The following is an 18392-nucleotide window of genomic DNA, read 5'->3' on the forward strand; positions in this document are numbered from 1 at the left end:
ATGCTGCCACCAAAAGAAGTACTTGGAACTTTTAAAAAAGACAATCACTATAGCTTGTGCTCCCCGTAATAATTTGTTACAACTTCGTTTGTCACTAACACCGTGCTTTTTCTTTCTCTTGTTGCAATAATGAGCTCATAAGGATTTGAGCTCATGATCTTAATACTTCTGCTCTCCATTCCACTTACAGAAGGACTGGTCAAAATAAAATTCGAAAAAGCAACAAATGAAAATGGATTAATGCTTCATGTTAGACAGGATACATACCTGAACTTAAAAATATTTTTTAATATCACAGAAACTTAATTCATTAATAATAACAAAAAAAGATACCTGCTTTGTATTCACTATTGAAATATCATAGTAATGAAATACCATAGTATAGAATTAGTTATCATCTGTATTCTCTCTTTCTGAAAACAAGTTTTGTTTTTCTTGATTGGGCTAGATATCTGCCTTTTTCCTATCCAGAGTTGCACTCTGCTCTTCTCTACTGTGCTCACTCTTACCTTGGAATGCTGACCTGTATGGATTTCATCTGTGGGTTCACATGCTCTCTGGTTTCTTGGTGAATATGGTTAAAGGAAGCAGGGGATCTGGCAGGAGAGAAAAGTGAGATGAGCATATTTATTTTCCCTGCTTCCTCCATTCTCTCAGCCTAAGGTCACTGCTCTACTAAAGTTAATCCTGTCTGACCCTCTTCTTTTGTTGCCAGCCCTTTTGGCCTGGAGGTAATAACAGTTCCAAGCCCCTGAGTAATGACCACTAAGGTTTCCCTATACTCTGCCCATACTTCTTTTAAAGCCCTTCTTGAATTGAATTCTAATTGGAGTATACTATCTTTCTCCTGCTGAAACCCTAAGTGTTACAGGCCCAATGGAAGAAAAATAAATGAAGGATTAATAATAGATGTTTCCATACTTTCCAAATATACTAACTTCACTAACTTAGACAGCTTTTTGATTTGCATTTATATCTCTCCTGAGCTTAAAATTAATTTATTAGTCTAGTTTCATTAAATGAGTTTCCAAATGTTAGGGAATTTAGGACAGTTACAATAAATACATGGATTTTTTTAATTAGTTGATCTGCTTTGATTTCAGATTCCTCCTGAAGATACAGCATCCACTCGATCTTCCTTCACTGTCCAGGACCTTAAACCTTTTACAGAATATGTATTCAGGATTCGTTGTATGAAGGAAGATGGTAAAGGCTTCTGGAGTGACTGGAGTGAAGAAGCAAGTGGTATCACATACGAAGATAGTGAGTAATTAAGATACATGAGGAAATAAAGGTTTTGGAATTAGGGCTATGAATTGTATCTGGTTTTAGTAATGTAGACCACTCCTTATTTTATGACCATTTTATTCAAACTTGTATTTTACACTTCTGTCCTAACATCCAAGATGTAAAATGTGCATGATTGTATTAATATATGATTCCTCATAAAGAAGATACCCGGGAATGACCATGAGAAAACCACTGAACTAACAGTTAAGTCCAGAACACTTTATAAAGGACGGTAGTTCAAAGATAACCCCAAAAAGAGAATCATATCCTAACTCATTAAAGTCATACTAACAAAATACACCATAGTCCCTCACTGTCAGAAATACATGTGTACTATTACTTGTTCGTTTCTACCAGCACTTAATAAACCCCTGGAAAATAATCCTAGAGTTTTGGTTTATTTTCATTTTCCTTTCCCTACCCCCCACGATCATACGGGGCATAGAATATAGAATTCAAAAGTTACAAAAGGGTATATAGGATCCAAGGTAAGATCTTCTGCCCACAACAGTTAAAATTAGTAATTTCTTTTGTAGCAGTCAAGAAATAGTCCTGTGGCATACAGATTTTTTTCTTTTTGAACAGTTTTATTCCATAGTTTCATCCTTCAGGTGTCAATGGCAACAGCTCTGGGTTTAAAACCTCCTGTACCACCACTGTCCCTTCACTTCAGCTTCACTAGAGGGTTAGATAGTGAAGTGAGAGTATCAAAGGCAGAAAAGTAAACTGCCTTTTCCTCTAAGATTTTCTCTTATTCTCATAAGTGACATGAAAGAAAGTAGTTCTGCTATTGCTGATTTGAGGGTCTTTAACTGGATTTCTTTGTCTTGGTTAGGAATTCTTAAACTGGGATCCATGGGGCCTTGCAAGCTGGTGGTCAGTTGCAGAGGGGAAGTGAGGGGAAGGTGGTTCCTGAACTCAAGTGTGGGCAAAATACTACAGCTAGTGCCTATGTGTGTTTTTTTGGAAGGGGAGATGGTGGAAATCATGAACCATTAGATTAAGCAATTCTTCAATTTAATGAGTGATTCCTCTAGGTTCTTTTTATGTTAGGAAGTCTTTTTGGACTGTAACACTTCATTATAGTTTCTTGGTCTTTATTTTGTATACTCGTGTTGTGTATCTGTACTGGCAACCTTGTCCCCAGCCTTGTGTCCTTTTCTCTGTTTTGTCCTCCATAATTATCTCTTGATAGTAAATCACATCACTGCTTAGATTTATTCAGATCCTTTCTTACTCTGTTGAACCATAGCTTAAACTTGAACCATATTGCACTTAAAAAATTCTAAAAAATCGGTTGATTGTATAGGAATTTTTAGAACCTAATTTATTAGCATTTGATACTTGTTTTATAAAGTGGATTTTCATTTCTCATGTTGGTGATTATGACGGCAACACTGCGAATTCATTTTTATTGTATCTTGTCAACAGTCCTAACATAAGGTAATAAACTTAGCCCACATTTATTCCATTTTTGTTGTTTTATATTCATACATATACACACAAACACACACACATTTAGGAGTTTAAAGTATTTAAACATAATTTTTCAGTTTGAGTTTCAGCAGTAAGAAGTGATCCATCTTTGGTTGTACCTTAGGATATGTATGTAGTTTTACAATTTCAAGATTAGAAGAAAAATCCAGTATTATCTAAATTACCAAGTGATACATTATCCTGACTAAAGGAAGACCCAGGCATAGCATACTAGAATGGGGAAAATGATAGTTTAAACAGTGACTAAAGGGCAAGAATATTAAGAACAAAGTAAGAGAATAATTTCCAAGATAATACTTGTTAAAAACTTCTGTTTTAAAAAGTTCATGTCATTTTTTTAGGACCATCCAAGGCACCAAGTTTCTGGTATAAGATAGAGCCATCCCATACTCATGGCTATAGATCTGTACAACTCGTATGGAAGGTAAAAAAAAAAAAAATTGCATGTTTATCTTTCGTCACTTAACGTAAATATATTTTATATGGCATATGAGTGTAGTTTTTTAACTTAAATTTTGATTCATCTCAGTATCAGGAAAACATTTGACAAATAGAAACACAAAGATTTGTATATATTACATAAACTGCAGGTTATATCTGTTAAATAAGCATTTGTGAAAAGTTCTAAGGAGGAGGATTTTGTCTGTCATTGAACTTTCCTGAGTGCCTCATAGAAAACAGTTTTTAAAGGTTTTGAGTAATCAAAATGTATTGCCAATAATAATTGCTCTCAACTCTGTAAGGCTGCAAGCATATCCATACTAAAAAAACAAAAACAAAAACAAAAAAAAACCTCAGCAATAAAATAGAATTTAGAGCCAGATAGCCACAGTGTAGGTACTATATACAGAACTAAAAGCTAATGAAATCGTGCTACTTTTCTTCCTAGTCAAAGTTACAGGTTGACTCTTTTTACTATGTAGCAGTTTACTTAAGGTAGTGAATTGTAAATGAGGTTGCAGGTACCTTTTTTTCAGTTAAACATTTAGAGGTTTTACATAACAGCAGAATATGTGAACACAGAGAAAACTGATTAACTTTTATTAAATTTTTAAAATATTTTATTATAGACATTGCCTCCTTTTGAAGCCAATGGAAAAATTTTGGATTATGAAGTGACTCTCACAAGGTGGAAATCACGTTTACAGAATTACACAGTTAATGAAACCAAATGGACAGTAAACATCACAAATGATCGTTACATAGCAACTCTCACAGCGAGAAATCTGGTTGGCAAATCAGATGCAGCTGTTTTAACTATCCCTGCTTATGACTTTAAAGGTTTGTGTCTGTGAGATGGCATCGACTTATGGATGGGAAAAGGTGGTTCTTAATGTAGAAGATATTTTGAGGCATAGTACATAGTTAACTTACGTGAACAGCCAAGTAATTTGTTTTATTCTTAGGTGGCTCACTTAAACTTTGAAGTAAACTACTTAATTCATTTCAGTCTTTTCTGATTACTTGGTTTTTAAATACTTTTTAATAAAGACTCTGGGATCCATATATTAATATGACTTAAATATATTGTTCATAGCTTTCAAAGAAGGAAAAGGCCATTTACATATAGAAAACACTTGAATTTTGAGAAAGGAAGAATTTTAGTTGCATAAATGGTATGTAAATTATAATGTGCCTTTATTCATGGAAATCCATATTATCATATGCTATAAAAACTGATACGTAAAATACCAAAATTGCAGATTTTTAATGCTCACTTACCATATTGGTATTCAACCTTTGTTTTAAAGCTACTCGCCCTGTAAGGGATCTTAAAGCGTTTCCCAAAGATAATATGCTTTGGGTGGAATGGACTGCTCCGAATGAATCTGTAAACAAATACATCCTTGAGTGGTGTGTATTATCAGATAAATCGCCCTGTATCCCAGACTGGCAACAGGAGGATGGATTAGTACACCGCACCTATTTAAGAGGTATTCCTGGTTAGAAATAAATTAAGTTGATACCCTTACGTCTTACTCTTCAGACATACTTTTCTTCTATGTATTTTTTGTGCGTTACAGATGCTGTGGTCCCCTGAAAAGTTACATCTAGTTTGCCACATGTGTGACTCTCACCAAGTCACATCAAACCTTGTTCAGTTGCAGGGTCTTTCATGGACAGAGTGGGGTTAATAGTATTTCTCTTTATAGTTAAGGAACACTTAAACTGTAAAGAGAAATATTATATGACCTCTTCCTGTAATTAGTTGCATTCTTTCTGTACCTGATTTAACTCCCTCATCCTGCAATGAGAAAATATTTTTCCGTAGCATCTGAATGACTTAACTCTTAAAGCTGTTGAATAGGGAAAGCGGAATTAGAACTCAGATTACTTTATGTCTTTTAGCTGGAAGTTGTAATGGACAGAAAGTAATGATGTTGTAGAGCTCCAGAATGGTGGATTACCCTGTGTTTTAAGGTACAACTTAACTGTGTGGCTTTGAAGTGATAAAACAGCTTTAAAGAGAAAACATTCAGCTTGTATGTGCCACGCCTCCCCCTGCAAGTACGGCAGGATAACCATTAGAATTCAGCTGTGAGTAATATGATTAATTAGAGAAAAGCTGTAAACAAGGACATACCTGCCATACGGTTTGTGAGTTTGATTTATAAAACAGGCTATTTGGCCCTCCTTACCTCTTACTCAATAAACAATTTTAATAAATTTGGTTTCTTCTCAGCCTTATCAAAAGCAAGGTAGAGCTAAGAGGGAAGACCGGCATTGGTAATAACTAGACAATAGAAATGTTTTTAAGATAGCGTAGCATAATCTCCAGAGACAGGTTGCATAGGGAGCCGTAATAGTTCATAGCTCTGATAGCAGAATATAACACTCATCATCTTGATAATACTGAGTCATCAAGAAAAAGTAAAGTTACTCTGTTTAAGAAAGCAATGGAGCATATAATAACTTTATAACTTTACAAGTAATATTTAAGGAAATAAAAGTTCCTATTGAATAACAAACTTCAGTAAAATAAATACTTGATTTTCTGATGTGGACAGGTCAAATTCTGTAAAAGAGAACTTAAAAAATTTTTAATATTGTGTATCGGGAATAGATTACTTTGTTAATTTGAAGAGATCAAAAGAATTTATAAATAATAATTTTTTTTAACTTTTTAGGGAAAATAGTACTAATTCTTTTTATCCCAGTGACCTGACAAACCAGGGCCATTTCCCTAGCTCTTAACAGTGGGTCTTCAAAAAAAAAAAAAAAAAAAAAAAATTGTTAAAACAGTGGGTCTTCAGGTAGTTCTCCAAGAATTAGTTAAAATACACAAACACGGTCAAACTATAAGACCAAGGATAAATGTTTCATTGTAAGTCCTGGATAATAATACAGTAATTACTTTAACAGTATATTTTTTATTTCCATGATATTGGCAATAAAAGTAAGCTTTTATTTAACTTTTACTCTGTTATGCTTGAATCCAGTACACACAAATCAATGCTTGCTTTAAAAGCTGCAGTTCTAAAAGTTGAATAATCATGAAATTATAATGTAAAAATAAATAATGGAATTACACTTTTATTATGGTGAAAAAATGTTTCTCTCCTTTTCTTTATTTAGGGACCCTAGCAGAGAGCAAATGTTACTTGATAACAGTTACTCCAGTATTTGCTGATGGACCAGGAAGCCCGGAGTCTATAAAAGCATACCTTAAACAAGCTCGTAAGTCCAAACTCATTTTCTTTAAAATGTGTTGTTTGCTATTAACAAAGATGTTTTTTCTTCTTAAAATAAGGGTATGTGTTACAGTGTTCAAATAAAACAACTAAATTCTAGTGAATTCTAGTAATATACTGAATTGTAATGATTTTCAGTTATCAAATACTTTTCTTCTATTATAGCACCTTCCAAAGGACCTACTGTTCGGACAAAAAAAGTGGGGAAAAATGAAGCTGTCTTAGAGTGGGACCAACTTCCTGTTGATGTTCAGAATGGATTTATCCGAAATTACACTATATTTTATAGAACCATCATTGGAAATGAAACCGGTAATAAAATTAACAGTTATTAAAAATTACTGGTTTTTTTTCTTAAGCTTTCAGATATTAAGTCTTTCTTAATTATACATCTTATAGAGGATATTATCATCAGAAAAGAGGCACCTGAGAATTTGTCTAATGGTTGCTTTTGTTGTCCTATTAAAGAAATACTGTGTTGTGCTTATTGGAGAAGAGTGTGTCAGAGATATGAAAGTTATTTTCTGAATATTTTTTGCGTTTTTAATACTTTTTCAAAAGCTAAATCAGAAACACTGAGCAGTTGAATAAACCACACTTTCAATTTCTTCTAGCTGTGAATGTGGATTCTTCTCACACAGAATATACATTGTCCTCTTTGACCAGTGACACTTTGTACATGGTACGAATGGCAGCATACACAGATGAAGGTGGAAAGGATGGCCCAGAATTCACTTTCACTACACCAAAGTTTGGTAAGTAATGTTGGCTCTTCCCTTCTTTTTTGTTTTAAAGTTTGATCAGACTAAAAGCAGACTTAGATTCATAGAAAAGCATTTTTCATAAATTACGGTTTTTGTCTTTATCTGATTTTGATGGTTTCTTTAAACTATCAAAGCTCAACCTCTGTTACTTCATTAACAGCTTCTCACTCCTTTCATCTATATACTCTCTAAATGCTGAAAGAATTTTTGTATCTTCCTAAGTAGGTTCATACTTCTACTGGCAAAAATCCAGTGTGGTCTTTCTTCCTTCTCTTAATCCTTTATATAGGCAGATTGCTGGAAAGATGAGTCCACCCTTCCAGACTCTACTTCCGTTCCTCCAGCTCAGTCTTTGACTTCCTTAAAACCAGGCTGCCAGCCCCGCACTGAAATCTCCCTCACGTCCCTCAGGGAAGTCTTCTTAGTTATGATCTCCCTGGCATGCTTTTTAGTCTTTTTCCTATACTTCTCAGCATTTGAGTCTGTTGGCTTCTCCATCCTTGAAACTGTTTCTTGGTCCTTCTATGGAATAGCGCCCTTCTGAGTCTTCTCCCGCTCTGGTACTTCCCCTTCTTGGCCTCCTTTTCACTCTTAAAAACAGTATGTATTTTCCAGAGCTCTCTTCTCTGCCCTATTTTTATTATCTGCCTATTCACATTCCCTGTGACTTCAGCTGTCCTCTCTCTCCTTCACAAATAACATCTCTTTTCCCTGACAAAACCATCCAGGTCTTTGCCAAAGCCAGAAATTTAGGTAAAAATGTAGTAAATTTTTTCCTATCTTTTTTGCTTACATAAGCCAAGTATAAAGTCCTGTTGATCATGCCTTCTAAATTACTGCTTTTGCATGCCCTTTGATAATCTCTTCCTTGACCCTGAGCTTCTCAGGATTTTCTCCCATCTTTTTCTGTCTTTTCCTAATGTGAGCTTTTCCCATGTGAGCTTCCCTAATGCAGACTGAAGCTGCACTCATTCTTTTTCCTACTACATTTTGAATCAGTATAGAAATTACTTACTATAATTGTATTTGTAATGTCTACCCCCAAGTACCACCACAGTGATTGATAAATAGAAACTTAATATTCCTGATTGATTGCTGAATGAGAAAAAGAATAACTACATAAAATAGATAATAAAAGATCGGAGCTTTGCTATGATAATCATAGTTTCTGGAATAAGATTTGTGGTGACATGTTAATAAAATACATGTAACAAGTAATAATTGAAATTGATCTTCAAAAAAAAAACTTCAAATACTATCCTGTTTGTGAAAGTAACATTCTGTAGAGCAGAAGAAAAATCACTCCTAATCTCTTTTCTAGAATAATATTCTAACATATTGTGTATCCTTCTAGTATTATCTGTGCATACATTTTTTCCCCAAAATTTAGAGCATAGAATTTACTTTATCATCTCCTTTTTTCACTGATCTATTTATTGTTTTGATTGTGGAACTATTGTGGGTTCTTACTATAACATGTGCCTTGCTCCCAAAGCACCTTACAGTGTATTTGAAGAAATGCAGCATAAGCTAAGTAATTGAATGGAAAGGCATTTGGGCCATGTAGGCAGTAAACAGAGGAGGAGGTTAAAGGTAGTTAGGGTGACTTTTATCATCAAAGATTTTATAAAGAAGACAGTACTTGAGCCTCAAGGTTAGGATGTGAACAAATAGAAGAGTGCATCTTAGGACAGAATGAGCAAAGGCCCAAGACATAAAAACATAGTAAGTTTAGCAGCAGTACAGAAGAGGTTCTGCCTGAATTTGATTTGGTATAGATACGAATATATGAAACCTGAGCATACAAGTAACTAGTATTTGCCAGTCTACGGTTTTTTCCTGAGCATTGATCTGACTTACTGATTTATGTTAGGCTTCATAGAAAATAAAGTTACTTACAAAGGGATATATGTGGTGCAAAGATTAGACTAAGTCAATAGTATGTGACTGCAGTATTTTTATAAAGTCTTCCCATGAAAGACTAAATAGGTGGAGACTGGAGGAGTTAACCAGAAATAACTGTAAGGTAAATCATTAAAAAGTAACTCTAATATAAACTATCCAATTAGTGATTCATTTGATTAAGTAAGCCCTCTTTAAAATGCAGATTAGGGATCATCTGCTGTTTAGAAATCTTAGGCTTACTGATTTTTAGGTGATAACTATTCCTACTACTGCCACTCCTTGTATTTAAGATCCTTTAAAAATTCTGGACACGGGGGTGACTCGTTAAGTGTCTGCCCTTGGCTCTTACCATTATCCCAGAGCCCTGTCAAGTCCGGCCTGCTCTAGCTCAGGAGGGAATCTGCTCTCTCCCTCTGCCTTTCCCCATTGCTCGTGCTGTCAGAAATAAATAAACAAGATCTTAAAAAAAAGAAAAAAAGGTACAATTCCTTAGCCATTTATCAGATGTGCCTTGTTTTTTTTGTCTTGTTTTGTTATTTATTTATTTATTTATTTGAGAGCGCACACAGCGGGGGGAGGAGGGCAGGGGCACAGAGGGAGGGAGAAAATATCTCCAGCAGACTCCTTGCTAAGTGCAGAGCCTGACTTAGGGCTCAATCCCAATGCCCTGAGATCATGACCTGAGCCAAAACCTAGAGTTGGATACTTAACCAAACCATACAGGTGCCCTGATGCCATTTTTTTGAAAATAGTAAATAGCTACTAAAATTTTTGCCTGAACCTTTTATTTTTATTCCTTACAGAGGAGCACATCTGTAGTTCAGTTATTAAGATCGTTTTACAACTTCTCTTCTTCTCCCCAGTACTCAACAGATCTCAAAGATAAGCTTTTGTTAAGATTGTGCTGAGGGCAGATCATAAATGTAATAAATGGTTAGGTTTGGGAGCTCTAACTTACTGGGTAGATGATCTGTCCACTAAACTAAACAAGTCATTTTATTCCCCTAACCAACATCCAGTTCATGCTTACCCTGTGGCCAGGTTACTGTGTAAGGTATAAAGGGCTAGAAAAGCAGGGAGAAACCAGCCTTTTAAGTTAAAAACACTGTAAAAACCAGATGGTATTTCATCTGTTCAACAATCGGCTGGCTGGGAAGTTGTATTATTTGTGTCAACATAGGCATTGATCATTATTTTCTACCTTATCCCTTTGTTTTTAGCTCAAGGAGAAATTGAAGCCATAGTTGTGCCTGTTTGCTTAGCGTTCCTATTGACGACCCTTTTGGGAGTACTGTTCTGCTTTAATAAGCGAGACCTGTAAGTACCTGTTTTTATTTTTATAGTTTTTCTGCTGGATTTATGCTCTGTTCTCTCCCTCAACCTCTGGCCCCAAGTAATTACTGATTTGCTTTCTGTGACTGTAGTTCTGTCTTTTCTAAGATTCCATATAAATAGAATCAAATAATACATAGTCTTTTTATGTCTTGCATTTCACCTGTTCTTGAGACTTAGTGTTGAATATACTCCTTTTTCCTATTTATTGAATAGTAGTAATGGGTCTTTTCATGTGCCATTGCTATATATTCTTTGGTGCAGTAAATTTTCTGAAATCTGCCAGTTTTTACATTGGGTTGTTTGCCTGAATGCTGAACTGTAAGAGTTCTTTACATACTCTGATTACAGAATTATTCTCAAATGTGTTTTGGAAAGTCTGGTCTTGTGGCTTTGCCTTCTCATTTTCTTCATTGTGACTTGAGAACTAAAGTTTCTAATTTTGATGAAGTTTATGTTCTGCATAGGAAATCTTTGCCTAAGTCAAGTGTCATGAATGTGTGTTCTTCTAGAAGTGTAATCACTGTAGCCAGACATCTATGATTTGTTTTTGTGCATGGTCTGAGGTCGGGGTCAGGGTTCATTTTTTTCCCCCCATAGATTCCAGCCTTACTTACTGAAATTTACTTACTTTTTGCCCCATTGTATTGCCTGGATATCTTTGCCAAAATCAGTTATAACTCCATGTATGTCTAGATGTATTTATGGACTCCGTTCTATTCCACTGATCATATGTCAATTATCCTAATACCGTACTATCTTGTTACTGCTCTGTGGTAAGTTTTGAGAGCAGTTAGTGGAATTCTTCTAATAATCCATTTTTCAGAATTATTTTGGCTAGAGTAAACTGATACTGATCTGAAAAGGAAATTTCCTGGGGGGTGGGGATGGGGAACCCAGTACATGTTGACTGAGATTTTACTGAATCTGTAAGTCAGTCTAGGGAAAAACTACAATCTGAACAGGCATTTACATCTGCATAAATCACATGCCTTTCAGGGGTATATTGGTTTTAATTTTCTTTTGCAGTATGTTATTTCCAGTGGGATAGGCCTTACACATCCTACATTACATTCATTACTAAATATCTTTTATACAGTTGTAAATGGCATTTTTATCTTCTAATTCTTCATTGCTAGAAATAGAAAGCAATTTTTTAAAGAACTTAGGTCCTTGTGTACGAACACCTGGATACATTCAACTACTTTAGGACCTTTTTGGATTTCTTAGCATTTTTGCTGCTCACCAGTGAAGATAGTTAATTCTGATGTTTTCAGTTATTTTTCTTGTTATACTGGTTAAGTAAAATTTTGCATTATCACTGGTTTTGGGGGGTTTTTTTGTTGTTGTTGGTTTTTTTTTCATTATCACTGGTTTTAAGGGAGAAAGCATTCAGGCTTTTAGGATCACATGGGATGTTGGTTTTGTCAGATGCTTTTTTTGTCATCTATTGATGATCATACGATTTTTGTTTAAGATCTTAACTTTATTGCTTTTCATATTATACCCATATTTTATAGTTGTTTCCACAGGAGAGTCAGGACCTTATTACTCATCTTTATTTTTATATTTGAACTTATTCTCAAGGTGACTCACTTCCTGTGTACTTAAATATACTTAGGGATCTCTCACTTAGGGTTAGGAACTGTATTAAGGTAAATAAATACTCTGGTGAAAAATCAAGTTTTTTCTGGTAGCTATGTAAAAACTTAGTATGTGGTTTTAGTTGGAAATTGAACATTAGCTTTTGTTGTTGGGGAAGGGGTATACTGTAAAGCTTTGTGGCTTGCCTCAACTTTTGTTTCTTTAAATTGAACACTTAACAGTTTTTTATTACAGCTAGATTAAGATCATGTTTGCATATATGCTTAAAACATACGGTTTTACAAACAGCATTATTTCTTTTCTCTCTAGAATTAAAAAGCATATCTGGCCTAATGTTCCAGATCCTTCAAAGAGTCATATTGCCCAGTGGTCACCTCACACACCTCCTAGGGTAAGATACAGTGTCTCTGACTTGTTTATACATGGGCATGTTAGGGTATGTTTCTAGAGTTAAACCAAATGGTGAGCCCAAATTGAGAAATAAATGGTAATAAAGTATTACACAACATATTCTTATACTCCCTACTTCTGTTTACTTGGTGGAACTTTGAAAATAGAAAAGTTGATGTGTAAATACTGCTCTCTGGTAACTGTGTTGTAAGGCAAGCATTTTATATAGGCTATTAAAATGAAATTGAACAGTATACCAGTTTAATAACTGCTGAAAAGATTTCTAGACACCTGAATTCTTCTAACTACCTTAAAGTTGAAATGACTTAACTTGACTACCTTCTAATAATTGTTGAATTTTATGTTAAGATCTAGAATACATTTTACGAGATTTAAGTCATTTGAGTCTTTCTATCCTGGTAATCCTAGGCTCCATAGTCTAGTAAGAGAAGTAATCTTTGTACACCAACCTGTAGCTTACCAAAATTGAACAACTGTATTAATTAGGAGTTCTGGTAAAATACATTGATGCTTGTCAGAATTATTCCCACAGTACCTGCAGTTCAGCTAGTTGACAGGACCTAGTGACCCCAAATTATGTCTGTACCATGGGAATTAACTGAAGTTTCAGAGATACATTTCTCTGTGGCTTTAACTAGACTTTACCATATGTTTCAGAGTTTGAGTAAACGTATGTCAGAGTTACTAATACAGTTTCTTTCTTTCTTAGCATAATTTTAATTCAAAAGATCAAATATATTCAGATGGCAATTTCACTGATGTAAGTGTTGTGGAAATAGAAGCAGCAAATGACAAAAAGCCTTTTCCAGAAGATCTGAAATCACTGGACCTGTTCAAGAAGGAAAAAACTAGTACTGAAGGACACAGCAGTGGTATTGGAGGGTCTTCATGCATGTCCTCCTCTAGGCCAAGCATTTCTAGCAGCGATGAAAATGAGTCTGCACAAAACACTTCGGGCACCGTCCAGTATTCCACAGTGGTGCACAGTGGCTACAGACACCAGGTTCCATCGGTCCAAGTCTTCTCAAGATCTGAGTCCACCCAGCCCTTGTTAGATTCTGAGGAGCGGCCTGAAGATCTACAACTGGTAGAGAACACAGAGAGCAGTGCTGGCAGTTGCCCCAGGCAACAGTATTTCAAACAGAACTGCAGTCAGCATGACACCAGCCCAGATATTTCACATTTTGAAAGGTCAAAGCAAGTTTCATCAGTCAATGAAGAAGATTTTGTGAGACTCAAACAGCAGATGTCAAATATTTCAAAGCCCTTTGAAGCTGGGCAAATGAAAATGTTTCAAGAAATTTCTGTAGCAGATGCTTTTGGCCCACATACTGATGGGCTGGTAGAGAGATTTGAAACAGTGGGGATGGAGGCTGCAGTTGATGAAGGAATGCCTAAAAGTTACCTACCACAGACTGTCCGACGAGGTGGCTACATGCCTCAGTAAAGACTAGGCCTGTTACAGCTTCAGCAGTACCTGTAAACTAAAGCTGATTTTATCTGTTACTTCAGGTAAAAATAATCTTCACTCACTGAAGATGATCATTTGCCCTTGAGGACAACAACAAACTGTCCTTCCCCCTGGGCAGTTTCCCTTCCAGAATATCTGGGATGATTCTTCAAGCACTACATAAACTGACTTCATCCTCTGAATAGCTGAATGATACTGTGCTGTTTCAGGATGTTTGCACTGAAGAAAAACAGAAAGCTTGTCTCAAATTTGCAAAGTAAAACTTTGTTTTGGTAGGTAGGAAACAGAGGGTATTTAAATAATAAGCAGTGATAAACTTAGTACGGCTATACTGATTCTAGTGAGAACAGGCACCAAATAAAGTGGCTGAGATAAGATAAAAAAAAATTAGAAGAGAGATCTAGACACAAATGACAGCGTATGGAGAGCTATGGGCGGCATAATTATATGAAGCCGGCTTTTTTTGTCTGACCAAAACCAGTCAAAATAGTGGGTCTAATTAGAATATTGCCAACAGGAAGTAACAGACATTCTCTTCCATTGGTAATGTTGCTGCCTATTATGAGACAAAGGGAGTACAAGTCTGAATATTTATCATTAAGCAGTCTAACAAATTTTCAAGATCTGCTTTTTATCATTCATAAATTCAGCAAAGTGCCCAGGTAAGAGCTACAAATGAATGCCAAACTATGTTAGCCATTTCAAAAATTCTTTGCCATTTATTAAGACCTTAATTGTTTTTTTGTAAAGACCTTCATTATTTAACATTCTTCCATATATATGCAAACATTACCCTTTTTGTTAATACTAGAGAACTTGGTTGATGAAGCGCTTCATACAACGTTACATTAAAACATATTTTAAGGTGAAGACACATGCTTTGTTTTTATTTTTAAGTAGGCCAAGATTTGAAGGGTTTTTTTTTTCTTCAATGTTGGAAGCAAACTAAGAGGAGATGGGCACTACTTACAAAATAAAGCATCATCCAAAAACATAACATGTTGATGTTAGTTAGTATCACAGAGCATACCCTATTGTAAAGGCACTTAATGAAGGGACAGTATTTTAGTATCTGCCAGTTCTGAGGTAGATGGGACTGACTTCCTTCTACACTGTGATTTAGATATTAAACCTGCTTTCTGGCAAGTTCTGTTCTTCCCAGAGCAAGGTAAGCTAGGGCTCCAGATTTTAGCACTTAACCCCACTTTCACATTTTTGCCATACCCTGGCCACCACATTTGACAAGGAGGCAGGACTAAAGACAGGAACAAGAAGTTCTGAAGAAATTTTCATAAATCATTAGTGGTCGACTAGTGGTGTGAAGTACATTTTCAGAAGGTATGTTTGGTTTTCTGTATTTATGTCACCAAAACCAGGCTTAAAGAGAAGGAAAGTTGCTATACATTGACAATTGAAATCAAATTCTACTCATTATGCTCGGAGAATATTGTTCATAGTAGACCTACTGTTCGTTAGACGTTATCTTTGTATTCTTGCCAGCTGGGTTTCAGAGCACTTGCGCGCACACGGTGTTTTTGAGATGGGGGAGAAAAGACCTGAGATTGGCAGAATGACAGGATGAGAAATACATGAGGAAGACGGAGAGAGGCCGAATAGGGACAGAGGGACCCCAGAGTCACACTACAAGATAATGGCACCACGACCATTTAGATCTCGTCAAAGCCTGATCCCATCTAGGACTACATTTATCTTGCTAAGAATCTGTCAAATTTATACCAGTTTTATTTTTCATTCCCTCCAAGTAAATAGTCCTGTTGTAAAATTGTCACCTCTACCAGTTTTCTGGTGTGATGTTTGTATTTGGGGGCACAGGGGCCATTAGAAAACGTAAGCTTATAATCTAAGGGAGTAAGAATGAAGTCCTTGCAGAAAGAACACTGACTGTAGAAGCAAATCTGTTGAAACTTGCATAGAACGTGGTGCCCTGAGTGCCCCCCACCCCTGCCAGGTACAAGAGCATTTTAGACAGTTAAATAAACCTTGAAGAAATAGCCCTATATTTGATTACGAATATGTGATGTACATGCTTGCCTAACGAGAAATGCATTCATGAAACTTGTTTACAAAATTAACTTTCCTAAGCCAGGTCTTAGGATGATTGTGGGTTTTTTTCCTTTAGATAATTTGTTTTGTTTGGAGACATAAGTTGTATTTTACTTAGGCAGAGAGAAGTCCAGTTTATATGAAAACGAGTCTATATATAAGTTAGTGGATGTGATTCCCACTAAATCTTGACTATCCAGAAATATCCATTAAAGTAATGCTGGCAAATCCTCTCTCTGGACAAAACTAATGCACTGCTTCTGATGCTCTTGGCCTCACAAAGGAGTAAAAAACAAGCAAGTGTGCCACAGGTGTTGCCATTGCAGTCTGACTATTAACTGGTGTGTTTGGTCCCATACCCTCATCCTTTAGAAAGGCATAATGGTGAGCAACTGTGGGAAAACTCCCAAACTTAAAATGCATTAAAATACTAACAAAAAAATAAACTTGGATCAGTCAGCACTCAGGAACATAATCCAATATGTAAGTAGAAGTAAGGAAAAAAGCAAAACCATTCACACATTGTGTTCACATCAGTTCTTTACCTAGCTGTTGAATTAATTTCAACCTTACACATGAAGTTGCCTAATCTTCTAACTCACTGTGAAGTTCAAGGTTCGTGAAGTAAAAATGTAAGACATTTGTTTATGAAAGCTCATCCTTTAAGAACATTTAAATAGTTTCATAAATAGAAATCAAAAATTTTTAAATGTATTATATCCACAGGGCTAAGTAGTTAAAATCAGGAGAAATAATGTAGAAGTAGGATAATTCTATAGTTCTCTAAAATTTGTTAACTGGCATTTATCAACCAAGTATAAATCAAGTAGGAGAACTCTTCCTCCATTCTGTTACATTCTACGTCATTGTCCTATGTTTGGTTTTAAGAAATTTCCAAACTATATGTTACTTCGTTGAAATGGGTAATATGTCAATGTAATAAGCTATATAAAATTGTTAAAATTGCTGGGATAGCTTCCTGTTGCAGGTCATGCTCAGTTCTGTTGCCTTAAGATTGCTTTTAAAAATTCACTGCAATTTGCTATAGAGAATATGATGCCATCAAATGGCAAGATGTTTAATGTAAAATTGGTCATTGTTGGCGGAGCCTTGCTGGCTCAGGTGGAAGAGCATGCGACTCTCAATCTCGGATCTCTGAGATCTCAGAGCCCACGGGCTCAAGCCCCATGTTGCATGGAGATAGTACTAAAAAAAAAAATTAAATTAAATTAAATTGGTCACTCATGGATTTCAAAGATGATGTAAACTAGCAACTTATGGCCTCTTTCTAATGGTCTTCTGCCAGCAGAAAAAGTACTCCTTTTCAGAATACTTACAAACAGAATTCAGATATAAGTCAAAAAACAAGCTTTCCAGAGCCAAATGTACTATCTCTTCAATAAATCTTTTTGTGTGTGCTACTAGGATGCATTAGTGTGATATTCTAGTATACACTGCATTAAAGAGAAAAAGGGAACTTGGTGTGAGCTCTACTGTGGTTTTTTTTTCCTAAATTTTTAGGAGCTTTTTTGCAGTCAGCAGCTCCTACAGGTGGATTAGTTTGACTTCATTACCCATGCTTAACAACATTGATCATGATGAAAATGCATTGAAGACCCCTTAAAGACAAGATTTGTCTGAACGGTAACTACACGTTTCAAATACTGTAACATGAATGCCAAAACACGATGTCAAATGGACATTTTAAAGGCAGATATTTGAATATTCTGTAGTCTTAATATGTTTATTGAATATACTCTGAAAGTGTGCAATTTGCTAATACTACAATACAGTGATTTAGCATTAGGTGTGTATCCTCTGTGTATCTTTTTAAGTGCAATCCTTCAAAGTTCACTTGCTGTTTTACTCCCACCTCGTCTACTTACATAGAAGGCTTGTGTAGAGAGGGTATTGTATTTTTACCTCTGTAGTGAATTGCATGTGCTAGTTGTTACCATGGCTATTGGTCTTTAAGTTGACATAACTCTAAATGTTACTGTAAATGTTCTTCTGTATCAGCTCTAATCTTTCAAGTAAATTTAAGAACTAAATTCTTGTTTAAATTTTTTTCTGTGTGTGATCACTAGTGTGATGTCATTATATGTGTTTGAGGTAACCGTATTTGTCACTACTGCTGTTGGGTCTTAGTTAAACCAGATGCTTTCAGAGTTCAGTGGCTTTTTAAACGTCCATTTAGCACAATGGAATCGGTTCAGAAGAAAAGCAATATATTATCTTAATAACATAGAACGGACTGAGATTATAAATCAGAAAACTGGTTTATTTTCCAAGATGAGTTTGGGAATCCTAGCACCATACCACCCACCAGTGGATTATTTTTTCTTTCTCCTCCCCCTCTTG

At 35.5% G+C, this 18392-nt stretch overlaps 1 protein-coding gene across 4 annotated transcripts in view; it reads left to right on the forward strand.

Moving 5' to 3' along the window:
* Positions 1-18082, forward strand: part of IL6ST (interleukin 6 cytokine family signal transducer) — a 60224-nt gene extending 42142 nt beyond the window's left edge. For 3 of the 4 annotated variants that reach the window (XM_044224619.1, XM_044224634.1, XM_044224625.1), the window contains 10 exons: positions 1104-1263; positions 3129-3211; positions 3858-4068; positions 4539-4721; positions 6364-6465; positions 6645-6791; positions 7094-7234; positions 10369-10465; positions 12395-12476; positions 13206-18082. In XM_044224619.1, coding sequence (XP_044080554.1) covers positions 1104-1263; positions 3129-3211; positions 3858-4068; positions 4539-4721; positions 6364-6465; positions 6645-6791; positions 7094-7234; positions 10369-10465; positions 12395-12476; positions 13206-13943 — 1944 coding nt within the window. In that variant the 3' untranslated portion in view covers positions 13944-18082. Of the gene's footprint in view, positions 1-1103; positions 1264-3128; positions 3212-3857; positions 4069-4538; positions 4722-6363; positions 6466-6644; positions 6792-7093; positions 7235-10368; positions 10466-12394; positions 12477-13205 lie in introns of those variants that run through there. The other variant, XM_044224643.1, reaches the window with a different exon arrangement.
* The last annotated feature ends 310 nt before the right edge of the window (positions 18083-18392 follow it).

Source organism: Neovison vison, chromosome 1 (assembly GCF_020171115.1).
Source record: "Neovison vison isolate M4711 chromosome 1, ASM_NN_V1, whole genome shotgun sequence".
Classification (NCBI taxonomy): Eukaryota; Metazoa; Chordata; class Mammalia; order Carnivora; family Mustelidae; genus Neogale; species Neogale vison.